Source organism: Ambystoma mexicanum, chromosome 4q, assembly GCF_040938575.1.
Source record: "Ambystoma mexicanum isolate Mex_15411 chromosome 4q, UKY_AmexF1_1, whole genome shotgun sequence".
Lineage (NCBI taxonomy): Eukaryota > Metazoa > Chordata > Amphibia > Caudata > Ambystomatidae > Ambystoma > Ambystoma mexicanum.
Genome location: NC_090928.1, coordinates 476,323,590 through 476,338,755, shown reverse-complemented (window position 1 = coordinate 476,338,755; position 15,166 = coordinate 476,323,590). Strand labels below are relative to the sequence as shown.

The window sequence follows — 15,166 nt, the reverse complement described above, 5'->3', positions numbered from 1 at the left end:
GTTTTTGACCCATTCATCTTTTTCCAAAGGTAGGCAGGGTCCAGTCTATTTAATTGCCCTATGCCAACCATGTTGCATGTGCCATCAAGGTTGACTACATGCTGGAATGGGTGTCCCGTTTGGAATAACTTGAGTACTGTATGACCACACATGCAAGAAGTACAAGTTACTTACCAACTGGGAACATTCTTTAGAATGGATGTTCCTCCAACGTATTCCTCATCATTGATAATCACATCCAGCTTCGGAAAAATGTACTCGCCAGAGGGCGCTGAGTCGAATCGATGACCCCCGAAGGCCTCCGTCAAGGGTGACATCATCGGGTGTATAAGTAACACGCGTGGCGCCCGTTTGTTTGTTTATTGGATTTATAGAGCACACCAGACCCGGGAGTAACAGGGCGCTGCAGGATTATGCAAGGCTTACAAGGTTACACATTGTACAAAAACAATATACAAGTAGTCAGATTTCACAAAAGATATTACAATATACAAGAAGTCAAAATTTCGCAGACAGGACAGAGTTATTTACATCAAGTTTGCACGCATGAACAAGAATTTACAATCTAAGAGGCAGGCAGTACTAGAGTGCAGCTAGTTCGAGTGGAAATTGGTTCTCAGTCAGATTGAGGTGGCTAATGAGGTTCTTTCTGAAGTGAGAGTAGGGTACATCAGCTCTCAGCTCATGTGGCAGGGAGTTCCAGAGTTTAGCTGCCTTCACAGGGAAGCTATTGCCGCCGATCCTGGAGGATTTAAATCTGGGTACTAAAAGGCGGTTAGTGTTGACTGTTCTGGAGGTCCTGCTAGAGGTTCTTCTGGTTATTCTGTCAATTAGGTAGCTGGGTGCAGCATTGTGCAGTGCTTTGTGTGTCAGGGAGGCGATTTTGAGTTGTATTTTGTTATGGGTGGATAACCAATTGTATTTATGTCTAATTGGGGTCATGTGCACTCTTCTGTTGATGCCTAGTGCTGCTCTAATGGCGTTGTTTTGTAGTATTTGGAGTTGATACAACTATCATTGGAAAGGAAGGGCCTACCTGCTCTGATCAGCTTACATGTCTAGGCTCTGGTGGAGGCCAGGGATTTCAGTTGTTTATTGAAGGACATTGTGGCGTCCAGGTAGAATACAAGTGTTTTTACCTCCTTAGAGACAATGGTATTGTTACCATCAATGATAAAGAAAGCGTATTCATGACCTAGTTTAGAAATATTGGAGGGGGATCCGAGGATTATCGACTCTGTCTTGTCATCATTCAGGCATAGACCGTGCGTGGACATCCATGCCTGAATGATGAGGTAGATTCTATTCACCAACGCCAAGTCCCTGCCATGATCCCCAGAAAGTGGGAGGAGAATTTGAGTGTCATCTGCATAATTAGTGTAGGTGACAGCCAGAAGGTCCAAATCATCGAACAATGGTTTGGTGAATATGTTGTACAGAGTGGGAGATACGCAGGAGCCCTGAGGGACCCCGCACACAATTGGGGTGGGATCAGCAGCTGCTGAGGGTGAGAATACTTTGATGGTTCTGTCGCTCAGGAATGATTCTATCCACTTGACAGCGCCTATGGAGAAGTACGCTACTGTATCAAGATGCCTGCAGAGGACCTTATGGTCCACCAGATCGAATGCAGCTGAGAGATCGAGTAGCAGTAGTAATGCTGTCTTCCCTTTATCTCTCAGCTCATCGATCTGAGTCTTCAGATCTATCAGTGCGGTTTCCGTCCCATGTAGTGGCCGGAATCCTGATTGACTGACCCCTAGGAGTTTATGCTGTTCGAGGTGTTTTTGGATCTGCAGGTATGCAACTTTATCCAGAATTTTGAGTAAAAATGGTACCGTCGTAATGGGCCGGTACTTGGTGGCGATAAGTGGGTCTCAAGTTTGCTTCTTCAAGAGAGGGAGAACCCAAGATTGTTTGAGATTGACTGGGACAGTGCCAGAGGCAAAAGAGGCATTGATCAGTTTAGAGATGAAGGGAGAGAGGTCTCTCGCGGCCTGTTTTATTATGTGTGCTGGGCAATTAGAAGGTTTAAGAGGAAGGATGTTTTTTTCCACTTCAAGGATCGTTATTTTGGTGAAGCAGAATGTATTATTTGGATCAGGAATATTTGTATTTGGTGTGGGAGAGTCAGTTGGTTGAGGTAAGTGCAAGGAGTGTTTCTTGTTTTTTATTTTGGTTTGAAGAGTATTTATTTTATTAGTTAGGGCTTGTTGTATCTCTGAGCACCAATTCTTGTTTTTGATGTAGATATCGGGTGTGGAGATAGGGGACTCTAGTTCTCTTAGGATTGTGAATAATTCTTTCATACTAGAGTTAGAATTGGCAATACGTTTATTATAATAGTTTCCTTTTGCCTGACAAATTTCTTTTTTGTAGTGTAATGCAGTGGACATTAGCTTCTTTTTGTTCACATTAGACTGGCAAAGCCGCCAATCAGTTTCACATTTTCTTTTTAATAGTCGCAAGTCCTTTAATTGTGGAGTGAACCACTTATTAAGGTGTGCTTTGGCTTTGCTAGCTCTCAGTTTGAGAGGGGCGACTTTGTCCAGAGTAGAGAGCATGATCTTATTACATTCCTGCACCAGGGTGCTTGGGTCAAGTTTATCTGGTAGAGAGTTTAGTGTGGGTAGAATATTAGGGATCACACTGTCCACAGTAATATTCTTTTTCAGCCTGGTTAGACAGGGTGGCGCTACTTGAGGAACTAGGAGTATAGGTCTACTAGTGGAAAGCGTCAAGGACACGAGGGATTGGTCAGGCCAGGATAGTGGAGAAATAGAGGTAATAGTAGCTGTACAGTTGTGGTTGGCTACCCAGTCCAGAGTTCTACCCTTGATATGGGTGGGAGCGTTCACTTTTTGTGTTAATCCAAATGCATTGAGGGAGTTTACTATTTGTAGGGCTTGTTTATCCGCGGGATCATTCAGGCCTAAGTTAAAGTCGCCGAGCAGCAGTACTTGGGAGGTAGGTTTGAAATTACTGGCAAGTATGTTATGAAGGTCCTCCTCAAATGTGCCAATGGGCCCAGGGGGGTCTGTAAATTACAGGCATGGTGAGAGATTGGGAGTTCTTTAGAGGTAGTTTGATAGAGAGGGATTTGCATGATTGCAGGTCATGGGGGGCAACTATTCTCATAGATAGACTCTCTCTGGAAATGACAGCTATTCCACTGCCTCGGGATCCAACTCTGTCTTGTCTAGAAATAGTATATCCTTCTGGGACGGCTAACACGAGTGCAGGTCCTGCGGCATTGTGCAGCCAAGATTTGGTTATGGCAAGGAAATCTAAACTGTCTTCTGTGATTAGGTTGGCTATGTCGATGGCATGAGCCACCAGAGAACTTGCATTAAGGAGAGCACCTTTAAGGGATTGTCTGCTTTGGTTACGGTAGGGCAAGGGGTAGGGCTGTAGGGAGCAGAAGCCTTGGAGATGTGTGAGGTAGTCTGGGTGTTAACTGCACAGAAAGTAGGTAGGGTGGTGGGCCATTTGACAGTGGAGGCTGTCGTGGTGTGGTAGCAGTTGGTTTTCTTATTGGATGGTGGTAGAGAGCTGGTCAGAGGCTCGTATATTTTGGGAAGTCTGGCACGTAATTTAAGATTTCTATTCGACGTAGAGCATGGGACCATAGTGTAGTCTCCTGAAGACTGGTAATTAGAGGAGGCAAGGCTTGGGCGTCATGCTAGGAAGGTTGAGTAGGTGGGGTCTATTTGCATCTAGGATGGTGCCGTTGGGGTGGACTACTAGGCTAATGATCAGTACAAGGGTGATTAGTAACATGGGGATTTACAGGATATTGTGCCCTGGGATATTAAGTGGTGAAACGTAGCAAAAATAGCTTATAGCTAAATAGGCCTAAAGCAATGTGCAACCGTTAGCCTCAGTTCTGTTTTTCACTCCTGTTCATGTTGGCTGTTAGCCTAGGCAAGCAGTAGTCAGCCTTGAGAGAACGAAAGCCGTAACAGCATGGGAAATTCTACAGAGGGGTAGGATGGGAGGACGATGAGGAATACGTTGGAGGAACATCCAATCGAAAGAACTTTACCAGTAGGTAAGTAACTTTTTCTTCGAATGGATTGTGTCCTCCAAAGTATTCCTCATCTTTGATAGACTCCCAAAGCAGTATGTCGAATAGGAGGAGGGAGGAGAATTTAGAATTGTCAGCTTTTTATATGGCCGAATACAGTACCGCCTTACCAAAGGCGACATCCTGAGAATGGGAAGCATCCAGACAAAAATGTTTTGTGAACGTATGCAATGATGACCATGTTGCAGCATCACAACTGGATCTAATAGGTACTCCCCTTTAACGGGCTGCAGAAGAGTCTATACATCTGGTAGAATGAGCTCTCAAACCTGCCATTTTGTAACATTCTGAGATACCAAGTATAAACCACCTTGACAAAGTCTGTTTTGAAACAGCTTGTCCTAATTTTCTTCCTGTGTAGCCAATAAAGAGTTGGTCATCCACTCTTAGTTTGGAGAATCTAGAAATATAGAAGCTTAAAGCTCTTCTAGGGTCCAGTCTATGAAGCCTATCTTCGTCTTTACTGGGATGCGGCGGTGGGTAAAATGCTGGCAGAACAATCTTTTGATTTAGATGAAAATCAGATACCACCTTAGGTAGCAAGGAGGGTTATACCCTTAACACAACCCGGTCCTTGTGGAATACGGTATAGGGTGGTCTGGAGGAGAGTGCCTGCAACTCGCTCACTCTACGTGCAGATGTCAATGCAACCAACAATATGGTTTTGAAGGTCAATAACCTCAAGGGGCATGTGCGCAAGGGTTCAAATAGGGCACACATTCGACATTTTAGAACCAAATTAATATCTCAAACTGGAACCTGAAAAGTAGAAGGCGGGAACACATTTGTGAGCCCTTTCAGAAATTGAATCGCCAAGGACATTTTGAAGTAAGAGCATTCTTCCGAAGAGGACTTGAATATGGAAAGCGCTGCCAGCTAACCTTTAACGGTTCCAATATTAAGACCTTTCTGTGCTGATGAAAGGAGAAAAGAAAGCACATCTGGAGTGAAACATAGAAAAGGATCAACATTCTTTTCCCTGCACCAGTCACAAAACTTGTTCCAGCGGCGACGGTACAGAGATTTTCTTGCTGGCCTTCTTACCGAAAGCAACACCTCCATTACGTCATCCGGGAGGTCCCAATCCTTGTATATCAACCTTTCAGAAACCACACGTGAAGGTTGAGAGTGTTGACCTCTGGATGGAGAACCGGTCCCTCCCCTTGCAAGAGAAGGTCCTCTCTTTGTGTTAGACGTATCGGAGGACAGATGGACATATCCAGAAGGTCCGGGTACCACATTCTCCTGGTCTAATCTGGGGCAATTAGGATCATGCGGCTTCCGAACCGTCTCAACCTCCTGATTACTTGAGGAATGATGGGGATTGGTGTGAACTTGTTTAGAAGTGGAAAATCCCAATCCACCACAAACGCGTCTCCTAGAGCTCCCCTCAGAGGAAATTCCCTTGAGCAATACCTTTCGCACTTTCGGTTGCTTCCGGTCGCAAACAGGTCCACTTGAGGGGTTCCCCAAAGGGGCAAAAATCTCTTGAAGGACTTCTTGCGCTAGCTCCCACTCGTGGGAGACTGTGCTCTGCCTGCTGAGAGCATACGCCATTGTGTTCTCCCCGATTAGGTGAACTGCCGATAGGGAGATTCCTTCTAAATTGCCCAGTACCAGAGCTGCATTGCCTCTCTGCACAGTGGTAGATACCCTACACCTCCTCTCTTGTTAAGGTAATGCATGGCCACTATGTTATCTGTCATTATCAGGACATTCTTTCCACTTACAGAGGGCAGAAAGGCCTTTAGCGCTAGTCTGATTGCCCTCAGCTTCAAAAGGTTGATGTGTAGTTTGGACTCTGATGGTGACAAATGACCGCTGATTGTCAGACCGTTGGCATGGCCTCCCCACCCCATGAGTGAGGCGTCAGTCACTACTGTAATCTCCGGCCATGCTGCCAGAAATGTTCTCCCTTCAGAATATTGTCCTCGCATGCCCACCACAGAAGATCCTGTGAAACCGTAGTTGGAATCTGAAGTCAGTCCGACATCTTTCCTGAGAATTGGGACCATTGTGTTCTTAGAGCCCATTGAAGGGATCTCATTCTCAGGCGGGCTTCTGGCATCAGAAAAATGCAGGATGCCATGAGGCCGAGCAACCTCAAGAAATCGAAAGCCGGAAGATTCTGGGCAGTTTGAAATGTGGCATCTATCTGAAGAATGTCTTGAGCCCTCCCCTTGCGTGGTGAGCTCTTTCCCAGGACTGTGTCTAGCACAGCTCTGATGTACTGGAGCTGCTGGGAAGGTGTCATCTGTGACTTCTTGAAATTGAGGGAGAAGCCCAGTCTGTGAAGGGAGTGGCAGGTGACTGAGATGATCCAGAGCTTGTTCGGGAGAACGTGCCCTTATCAGCCAATTGTCCAGGTAGGGGTAGACATGAATCCCCCCCTCTCTTGAGATGCGCTGCCACCACCACCACCACCACCATCAGTTTGGTGAAGACCCTCGGGCAGAGGTCAACACGAATGGTAGAACTCGAAACTGATAATGTGAGCCTCCATCCGTGAACCTCGGGTATTTTCTGTGCTTGTAATGGATTGGCACATGAAAATAAGCATCCTGAAGGTCCAATGACACCAACCAATCCTGTAACTGGAGGGCCTGAAGGATCTGAGAAAGTGTGACAAATCTTGAATTTGTCCTTCCTGAGGAACTTGTTCAAGTATCTCAAGTCCAAGATGGATCTCAATCCTCTGTCTTTTTTGGGGATCAAATAATATGGGGAATACCAACCCTTGTTCCTCTCCGCTACAAGTATGGGTTCTATAGCACCTTTCTCTAGCAGGGTTATTATTTCCTGCACAAGGAGCGGATCTGGAATCCTCAAATAGTGTTTACCTGGTGGATTGTTGTGAGGCTGCATTATAAATGCAAGGCAGTAAACTTGGGCTATTGTCTCCAGAGCCCAAGCATCTGAAGTAATGGCTTGCCAGTTTTCGAGATGCTGAGACAGTCTTCCCCCCACCGGTGATTCGTGACACAAGCTCTCAAGTGGTTTTGGAGTGGTTGCTGCAGCTGCCGATGGCAAGGAAGCTGTAGCTGGAGCTGGCTTCGCACCTTTTACTTGTTCACCACAAGGATTTATTTTTTGGCGTCTTTGAATGGCCATTCCTCTCGCCTTGCCAAATGAGGGGGTAGTAACGATAGGATCGCCCCCTCAATGGTTGTCCTGAAGAACGAAAAAAGGCTGAGGTTGCCTAACAGCGGCCCATAAAGATTTGGCAGCCGCCTTTGAGGTCTGCAACCTCTCAAGGCTCTTGTCAGCCTTGTTGCCAAATAGGTAAGACCAGTCAAATGGCATGTTTAACAAACGAGCCTGCACGTCCGGTGCGAAAACCAACTTGCATAACCACCAAATCTGCGTATTACTGTGCTCGTAGCCATGGAATTGCTGATGCTGTCTGCAGTGTCCAATCCAGATTTAAGGGATTCACGCATGGCTTCTTTGCCATCCTTAACGATAGCTAGGCAACCTTCCCTTTCCTCCCCTTCTGGAATGTGCTCCGCAGCCATGGATATGTACTCCCACAGAATGTACGAAAACTTGGCTAAGACAAATGTGGAGTTAGCCGATTTCAGGGCCATACTCCCAGCTGAAAATACCTTCTGCGCCCTTCCATCCACACGCTTGACGCCCCTCTCTAGAGGGATGGTAGGGTATGCTGCCTTATTTGATGTAGCCGTGGCTGCCTGGGCCACCAGACTCTTGGGAGTGGGGTGCTTGGACAGATGGCCGGGGTCGCTATAGGAAGGGCAGTATTTTCTTGCAAGCGATTTATCCACCACAGGGATAGTGTCCGGGGACTCCCAATTTCTGGCCACCCTATTTTCTAAAGCCACATGAAAAGGTAAGATTGGGTCTGTAGGTGGACTTTGGTCCAGAATATCTGCAAGGTCATCTTGGACAAATTGAACAGGAGGTCTAGCCCAGCCTAGATATTTCACCACCTTGGACATCAGGTGACGATATGAAGAGCCAGCATGCTCTCCTGGCTCTGGCCTACCAAACTCAATTTCAGGCGTTGTATCAATGCCACTAGCATTATGCTGAGTGTCAACAGGACTCTCATCCTGCTCTCTTCCGAAATAAGACATTCCGGTACATTCAGAGTTCCAATGTCAAGGCCAAATGGGCATCCTCTTCACCAGATAGTTTGTCTTCTTCAAAAATTGAAGAAATGGATTTAAAAAAACTCCTTCCTTGGCAAAGGAGTAAAGGTTTTTTCTGGAACACTCCAAGGCTGTGGTTTGGCACCTTTATGAGGTTTCACATGATCTGTAGGCCGTGCTGAAACCACCAGAATTTTTGCCGTCAATGGTTTTGGTGTCAACGTCGACAGTGGCGTTGATAGTAATGGCGTTGAGGATTCGACAGTTCCCTTTGAAGATTTTGGCTTCAAAGGTCATGGAGGTTTCGACGGCGTTGAGGACCTCCGCTCGTCATGTCTCAGGTGACTTTTACTCACCGGAGACCTCGAGGGTTCTCTGTCAACATTCCTTCGACCACACGGGCTTGAGGGCGCATGAGTGTCGGTACGGGACCGCTCTTTGCCGGCTTCCGAAGAAGGTGCAGACGGAGGCTTACCCATTTCAAATATTTCCAGCATTTTCAAGCTGAATGCCTCCCAATCTTCAGATGACTAATGCTTGGTGGGGCACTTGAATTTTTTGGGGGCTTTGTCTGAATGGCGACCGATGGTGCTGTCTCCTCGATCGCTTCATTGAGGACGAGTGGCGCAAACCACTACAGGACCTCAATCGCTTTTTGTCACTCTGACGTGGAGAAGAACGATCTCCGGAATCGACGGTTGAAGAACGATCTGTTTTGGTTTTATGGGGCAATTTCCCTACCTGTAACTTCCCCTTTCGTTCTCGCAGGGCTTTTCCTGTCATAGCCTGACACTTTGTGTAGGAATCAGTGACATGGCCTCCCCCCAAGCACCACAGGCAAGAACGATGGGGATCCGTGATCAACATTTTCGAATCACACTTCTGTGTGAGAAGTCGTTGGGGTAGAGGATGAAGACATTGTCGTCGATACACTCTTTTTTTTTTTTTTTTAGGAACTGCGTAGCAAATAATTACTAGCAAGGCGCAACGAGTCTCCAAAGCAAACACGTTTGCGGAAAAACGGAACTGAGGCTAACGGGCACTGCACATTATACACCCATAAGGTCACCCTCGATGGAGGCCTTCGAGGGACATCGACTCGATCGATGCACGGCACCCTCTGCTGAGAAAATGTCTCTGAAGCAGCCGAAGCTGGACATGATTATCAAAGATGAGGAATACTTTGGAGGAAACTTTCGAAATTGCTTTTCTAGTACCACATAAAGACTTAATTGGCTCAGGTTTTTATCTTTTGTCACTTTGCTCAGATGGCCTATTTTATGCATCTTTTCCGCTGTGATCTATAGCAGGATATAGAAAGTTTAGATGGATCAAGCATCTCTCTGTGATGCCCATCATGCAGCTACCCTTTCCAACTTCAGTCATACTGGGACTATACTTGATAGCATGTATTAAAATGCCTAAGCAACATAAAATGACTATGCCACTGGACATTCATACTGTGCAACCAACACATGTAGACCTTGCATTCCCACAATAAACCAGATATTTTCCAAACATTACCTTCTGGATTCTTTGGCAGGACAAGGAGCCAGTTTTGGCTTGTTACGTTGGCAGCAATTTCTTGTTTGGTGTACTGGTTCCTTGTAATCTGCTGCACATCATTCTATACTGCTACTGATTTGGGAGTCTAAGATGGAGCACCCGTATCAGGAATTAATCTACTATAAGATGATTTACCTTCAGTATTGTTCTTTCTGATGAATATAACCTCACCAATAAATTTTCCTTAAAAACCGCCGCCAGAACCACCAGATCTTCCAACTCCCTATGCCCGTCAGTGCCTAGATTTGCCCTAAAAAGAGCAGATGGTGCTAGTTTCACAGTGCTTGCCTCCCAACTTTGGAACACCATTCCATTCAACATTAAAACTATTGAGTCCTTTCCAATATTTAGGAAACAGGTTATTGGCTGGTTACTGAACAAAGAATAGCATTTACCCTCACCTCGAAGACCTTCACCTCCCTAAGGCCGCCACCTTGCCTAAATTTTATGTAACTGCTGCCTATACCTTGTAATCTATGTAAATTGTTGTACCATGTAAATGTTTATCTCATGCCTGTAACTTCTTCCTTAAGCGCCCTTCTACCTACGGATCTGTAGCGCTATACAAATTAATAAAACAAACAAACATATGATCTTCCTACTAAAGAGTGCTCTTCAACCTCGCCCTTCAGATTGGAATGCCCTAGTGATTCGCAACTTGTGGTGTGCTCTTTTCTGATGCGTCTTTCTCTGTAGTGTATGCATGTACAGTTCTACATATATGTATGTACCAGCTTCGTCACATTTGTTGTCCCCTATTCGAGATCCATCAAAACACGTAAAGGTTTTGTCTGCGTATTTGATTTTTTATACAGGACTTGATTTCATGTGTACAATCTAGATAAGCTATGATTGACTAAACTAGCATGTATACAATAAACTGTTTGAAGATAGATTTTTCAAGATCTTAGCTTTTTTCCTTTTTTTTTAATAAAGAAAACTTCTTGGGACTCCCGATTGCTCGTTTGAAAAAGAGAATGACATAGAAGGGATAACAAAAATATGATTTTTGATATAGATGTAGACCCATACGGGTTTCCCTGGTAAGGGTCATCCCTTATATTTGGTGGGACATTCGGAGCCAGCGGCACTTACGACAGACTAGGTCTTAAGGTTTTAAATGACATTTTTGAGTTGTGGTGTATGGTTTTTTTTTCTGATAAAACCAAGTTAACATGATGTTATGAGAGCACCATCACTGAAAAGAGACAATACACGTAGTTGGTACAAGAGTGCTTAAACTTAACTTTATTTAATTGTATAGAACATTTGGAATGTGCTGGAATATATATATATATATATATATATATATATATATATATATATATATATATATATATATATATACACACACACACACACACACACACACACACAAAGCCATACACACACACACACAAAGCCTGCGTATACATGCTATCAGTTCCTGTAGAAGTTATCATCAAAAGGGCAATTGGTTTCTTAGAGTATCCTGCAGAGGCTAGAGTTTAACTTTAAAAATTGCCTAGTTGTATGCACAAACCATACATGCAAATAATAATATGTATCTTTTCCAGGAAGAAGTAAACCAAAGGATGCCATTCCATAGAACACTAACTCCGGATTTTGAAGAACATACAGATGAAAATAATCATTCCCACTTGTACAAATATGAACAATTAGATGTGGAGGATGTTGTCACACGTTCCCACTTGTACAAATACGAACAGTCCAATGTGGAGGACAATGTTAATGATGTATCCAATAGTCCATACATTTTTCAGCCATCCTTCAGTGCCACAGCCATCATTGTCCTTCTGATAGCAATTTTCCTCGCATTACACTACCTCTGACTGAATGCATGATTCTCCATTCCTTTATATTGTGACCTTAGTTAGGATATTAAGGTTTTTTAATTGACATTTTCAGTACGATGGGCTGTCAGAGATAAGAAAAGAACAGGTTACTGTCTTGAATCACTTCAAATGTCATAAGAAAGAATCTGTACAGTAACATTCATGCTAGTTGAAGAGTATCAACTATTATTTATTTGTTTCTCTGGCAGCAAAATGAGTGTCTATTTTACCATATAACAGTTGCAACCCTTAAACATATTGTTAACCATTTTATTCTATTTAAGATGCGACACAGTGAAGCCTATGGCCATCAGTAAGCAAATAACCTGCGAGAAGACCTGAGTTGCTTGGATTTCATGTGCATAAAAAAAAATAATCAAGTACTTGCCTAATATTGATGGAGTTTCCAATGAATTTGTTACTCCAGAATACATCCTAATCAAAGGATCATGGTGACATTTGAAAAAGGATATTACAAAATGAATGCACACATGGGCAACAGGATACAGATAGTATTTGTGAAGCCTTGTTTAATACAGGCAAAGGGTACTACAATACATTTATTATTTTATGTGAGGCTTACTCTGGAAGATGCCACCTGGCCCCAGGCTACAGCAGGGTGGTGCATTTTAGAGCATTCTGGTAAGAAGCCTTACCTTTGAAAATATAACAAAGCTCTGGTAGTGTAAATTACTTGTTAGATTAAAGTATCTCCTCAAAGACGTGGCATGAGGGGGACAATAAAGCTCAAAATTAACTGCTGCTCGCTATGAAGCCTCCAGCCTGAATTTCAATGATCTTTCTAAAAGAAAGGACTTTAAAAAATCCATCCTAAAAACAAGTGCCCAGTCATATCTCCCAAACAATTGAAGAGTAGATAGATGCCAATAAATATGTTCTTCATTCCTTCAGCTGAACGAACATCCATGTCTTTGCATGTGGGCGACACTTATCTTTTTTGTACTGTGCGACACAATTCCTCTTCCTTACACTGGAGGACTTTCGTTCTTTATGACTTGATGTAGTTTTGACCCTAATTTGCAAGAATCTGGACCTGAAAACTAGAATACAGTTGCTCCATTCTGCTAATAAAGGTCAAGTTGGATAATACCAGGATCAAAGTTTCATGTTCGTTTTGATAAAACAAATATGTAACTGAGTCATCAAAAATGTGCACTTGCCACTGGCGGGTGAGCTTGGCGAGTAAGAGATGGTGTGCTTTGTGCAAGTGGAGAATTGAGGGGTGGAGAGAGGCTCTGAGAGGCAGTCTGGGCAGAGGGTCTGAGATTACAGCGCTTCAAGTCGGTTTAGAATTTCTGATGGAGCAGAGGCGAAGCTAGCCCTTAAAACCTTGCTTACTCTGTGGAGCACAGAGGCCCTGAGAGGCAGTCGGGGGAGGGGGGGGGAATGCCTATCCCTGCCCCTGAGTTTTCTTCTATTTTTTTTTTTAAAAAGGGGGAAAAAAGTAATGACAAAGAAGCAGAGAAAACGGAGCCTTACCAGATTGAAACGCTGCTCCCTTGACTAAAAGTAAGGTGGACTCTCGCATCCTCTACAGATTTCTTTTGAAAATAAACTTTGTTTATTTTTAATTCCGCTCGTGCCAAACGCACTACACGTATTATTTACCCAGGTGTGATTAAAATACCCAGATAAAGAAATCCGGTTCAGACAGCAGGAAACTGGTTACCTCCACCCAATTTAAACGGATGCGCGCTTTGGTAAACCTAAGACCTGCACCCAAATCATTTTCTGCACTATGCGACCTGGTCTCACATGCGAGAGTCAACTCTCTGCAGTCAAGGAAAGAAACTGTGAGAACTGCGACAGCTTCGAACATTATCGCATGCACTGTACCTCGAGTGCTAAGAGCGGCACTAGACCTTGCTAAAGATCATACATCATCTGGACATCACACACAAAGGCCCTCATTAGGACCTTGGCGGAGAACCATGGTGCTATTAGCACCATGGTCCATGGCGCTAAGTTGCCAACTCCGCCATGGTGGTTGGCGGACTTACCGCCCCATTCCGACCTTGGCGGGGCGGTAAGTCCCCAATCCCCATTTACCCTTCCCCATTCCCATTTTCGCCCCATAGGGCATAACGGTGGCGTAATTAACTCCATGGTCCCTTAGCGCCATGGATTTTAACGCCTGCAAAAAGAAGGCGTTAAAATCACCATGGCGCTACGGGAACTCGTACTCAGGCGGTAAGGGTCGGCGAAGTTTATGCCGGCGTAAACCCCTTACCGCCTGGGTCGTAATGAGGGCCAAAGACACTGAAAGCACACACAGAGGTCAATTGGTTCAAATGTGCATCTCAAGGCCTGGGATTTGCTCAGAAGAAGTGCTACAGTGTCACTTCAGGGATGCTGATGCTTACTTTTTGCGCCTAAGCCATCTGGCATCAATTTTCTCTTTCCAGTTTCGGTATCTGCGGGCTGCGAGTGTCTCGGCAACGCAGAGTTAATAATCTTACAGCTCGAGTTCAGGACACATACTTCAGCAACTCTTGAAGTGCTGATCGCTTAGGACTTTTGACTTTCGAGTTCTAGTTGTCAGGTGGTGACTGCGGGCATTAGAAGCCTTTGAGTCACCCTAGTGTTAAACTGACTGGCCATTCCCGGCGGCGGTGACTGCGGGCCTGTAGAGTGCCTTTGAAACGATTGCATTTACCACAGAAGATTGGCCAAACAGAGACATATCTGCTTTTACAATATTTTGTCTATTCTTTTTCTGTGGGCGGTGACTGTGGGCATTAGCGGCCTTTGAGCCTCCCTCGCGCTCTGATCATATTTACTTGCTTTGGTGACTGCAGCCGTTTAGTACCTTTGACCCAATTGCCAGCATTTCAAGAAGGTTTGTGAAGAGTACTATTTAGTTATATTTTTTTTATTGAGGGTTTGCGACTGCAAGCCTAGTGCCTTTGAGCTGCCCAGATTGTCTTTCTTACTGTATTAATATTCTTGAATACTCTTTTTGATTGTGAAAAGAGAGGGAAGCAATTTCTACAGTATCTTTATTATTGTAAATTCTGAAATGTCACGTATGTTGTATCTTAGGAGTGGGGGTTTGGAGGACGACCTAAGATCACCTGAACTTGATAACGCAGAGGTGACAGGGAAACCTCCTTGAAATTATCCCTCTCCCACAGAGTCGTCTGAGCTGGGACCCTCATCTGACCAGGTAAAGTCCAAATTGTCAGCGGACGATAGAGAGACTGCACTAGAAAGCTGTCCTGATCTCCCCGAATAAGCATCCCGAACCTAAGACTCTCTTGTATGCAGGGATTAGAATTCACATTGACAGCTAGTACCATGAAAAGAACAATGAAAGATGAGGGGCGTGGCTTGCAGCCATGGAGTAGGTCGTTTTTCAGGACCGCTCCAGTCCAATCCTGTATGATCCACTGTAACAATATAGCAGAAAAACGGTGTGTGTGAAAACCGCTGACAGTTGGTGCACGGAGCCTTTGACGGTGCCGAGAAACGAAGCGTGGAAGAAACCGACCGCTGGCTGCACAAGAAACCAAGATGGTGGTTGCGAGGCGAAGGGGACTGTGGAG

General features: G+C 44.6%; 2 protein-coding genes across 10 annotated transcripts in view; one reads left to right on the top strand and one right to left on the bottom strand.

Annotated features, from left to right (window-relative positions):
• VRK2 (VRK serine/threonine kinase 2) overlaps positions 1–12,721 on the top strand; it is a 711,103-nt gene extending 698,382 nt beyond the window's left edge. For all 5 annotated transcript variants that reach the window (XM_069608045.1, XM_069608044.1, XM_069608046.1 and 2 more), the window contains one exon: positions 11,322–12,721. In XM_069608045.1, coding sequence (XP_069464146.1) covers positions 11,322–11,597 — 276 coding nt within the window. In that variant the 3' untranslated portion in view covers positions 11,598–12,721. The remainder of the gene's footprint in view (positions 1–11,321) is intronic.
• Positions 10,994–15,166, bottom strand: part of FANCL (FA complementation group L) — a 1,272,502-nt gene continuing 1,268,329 nt past the window's right edge. For all 5 annotated transcript variants that reach the window (XM_069608050.1, XM_069608049.1, XM_069608048.1 and 2 more), the window contains one exon: positions 10,994–11,682. In XM_069608050.1, coding sequence (XP_069464151.1) covers positions 11,647–11,682 — 36 coding nt within the window. In that variant the 3' untranslated portion in view covers positions 10,994–11,646. The remainder of the gene's footprint in view (positions 11,683–15,166) is intronic.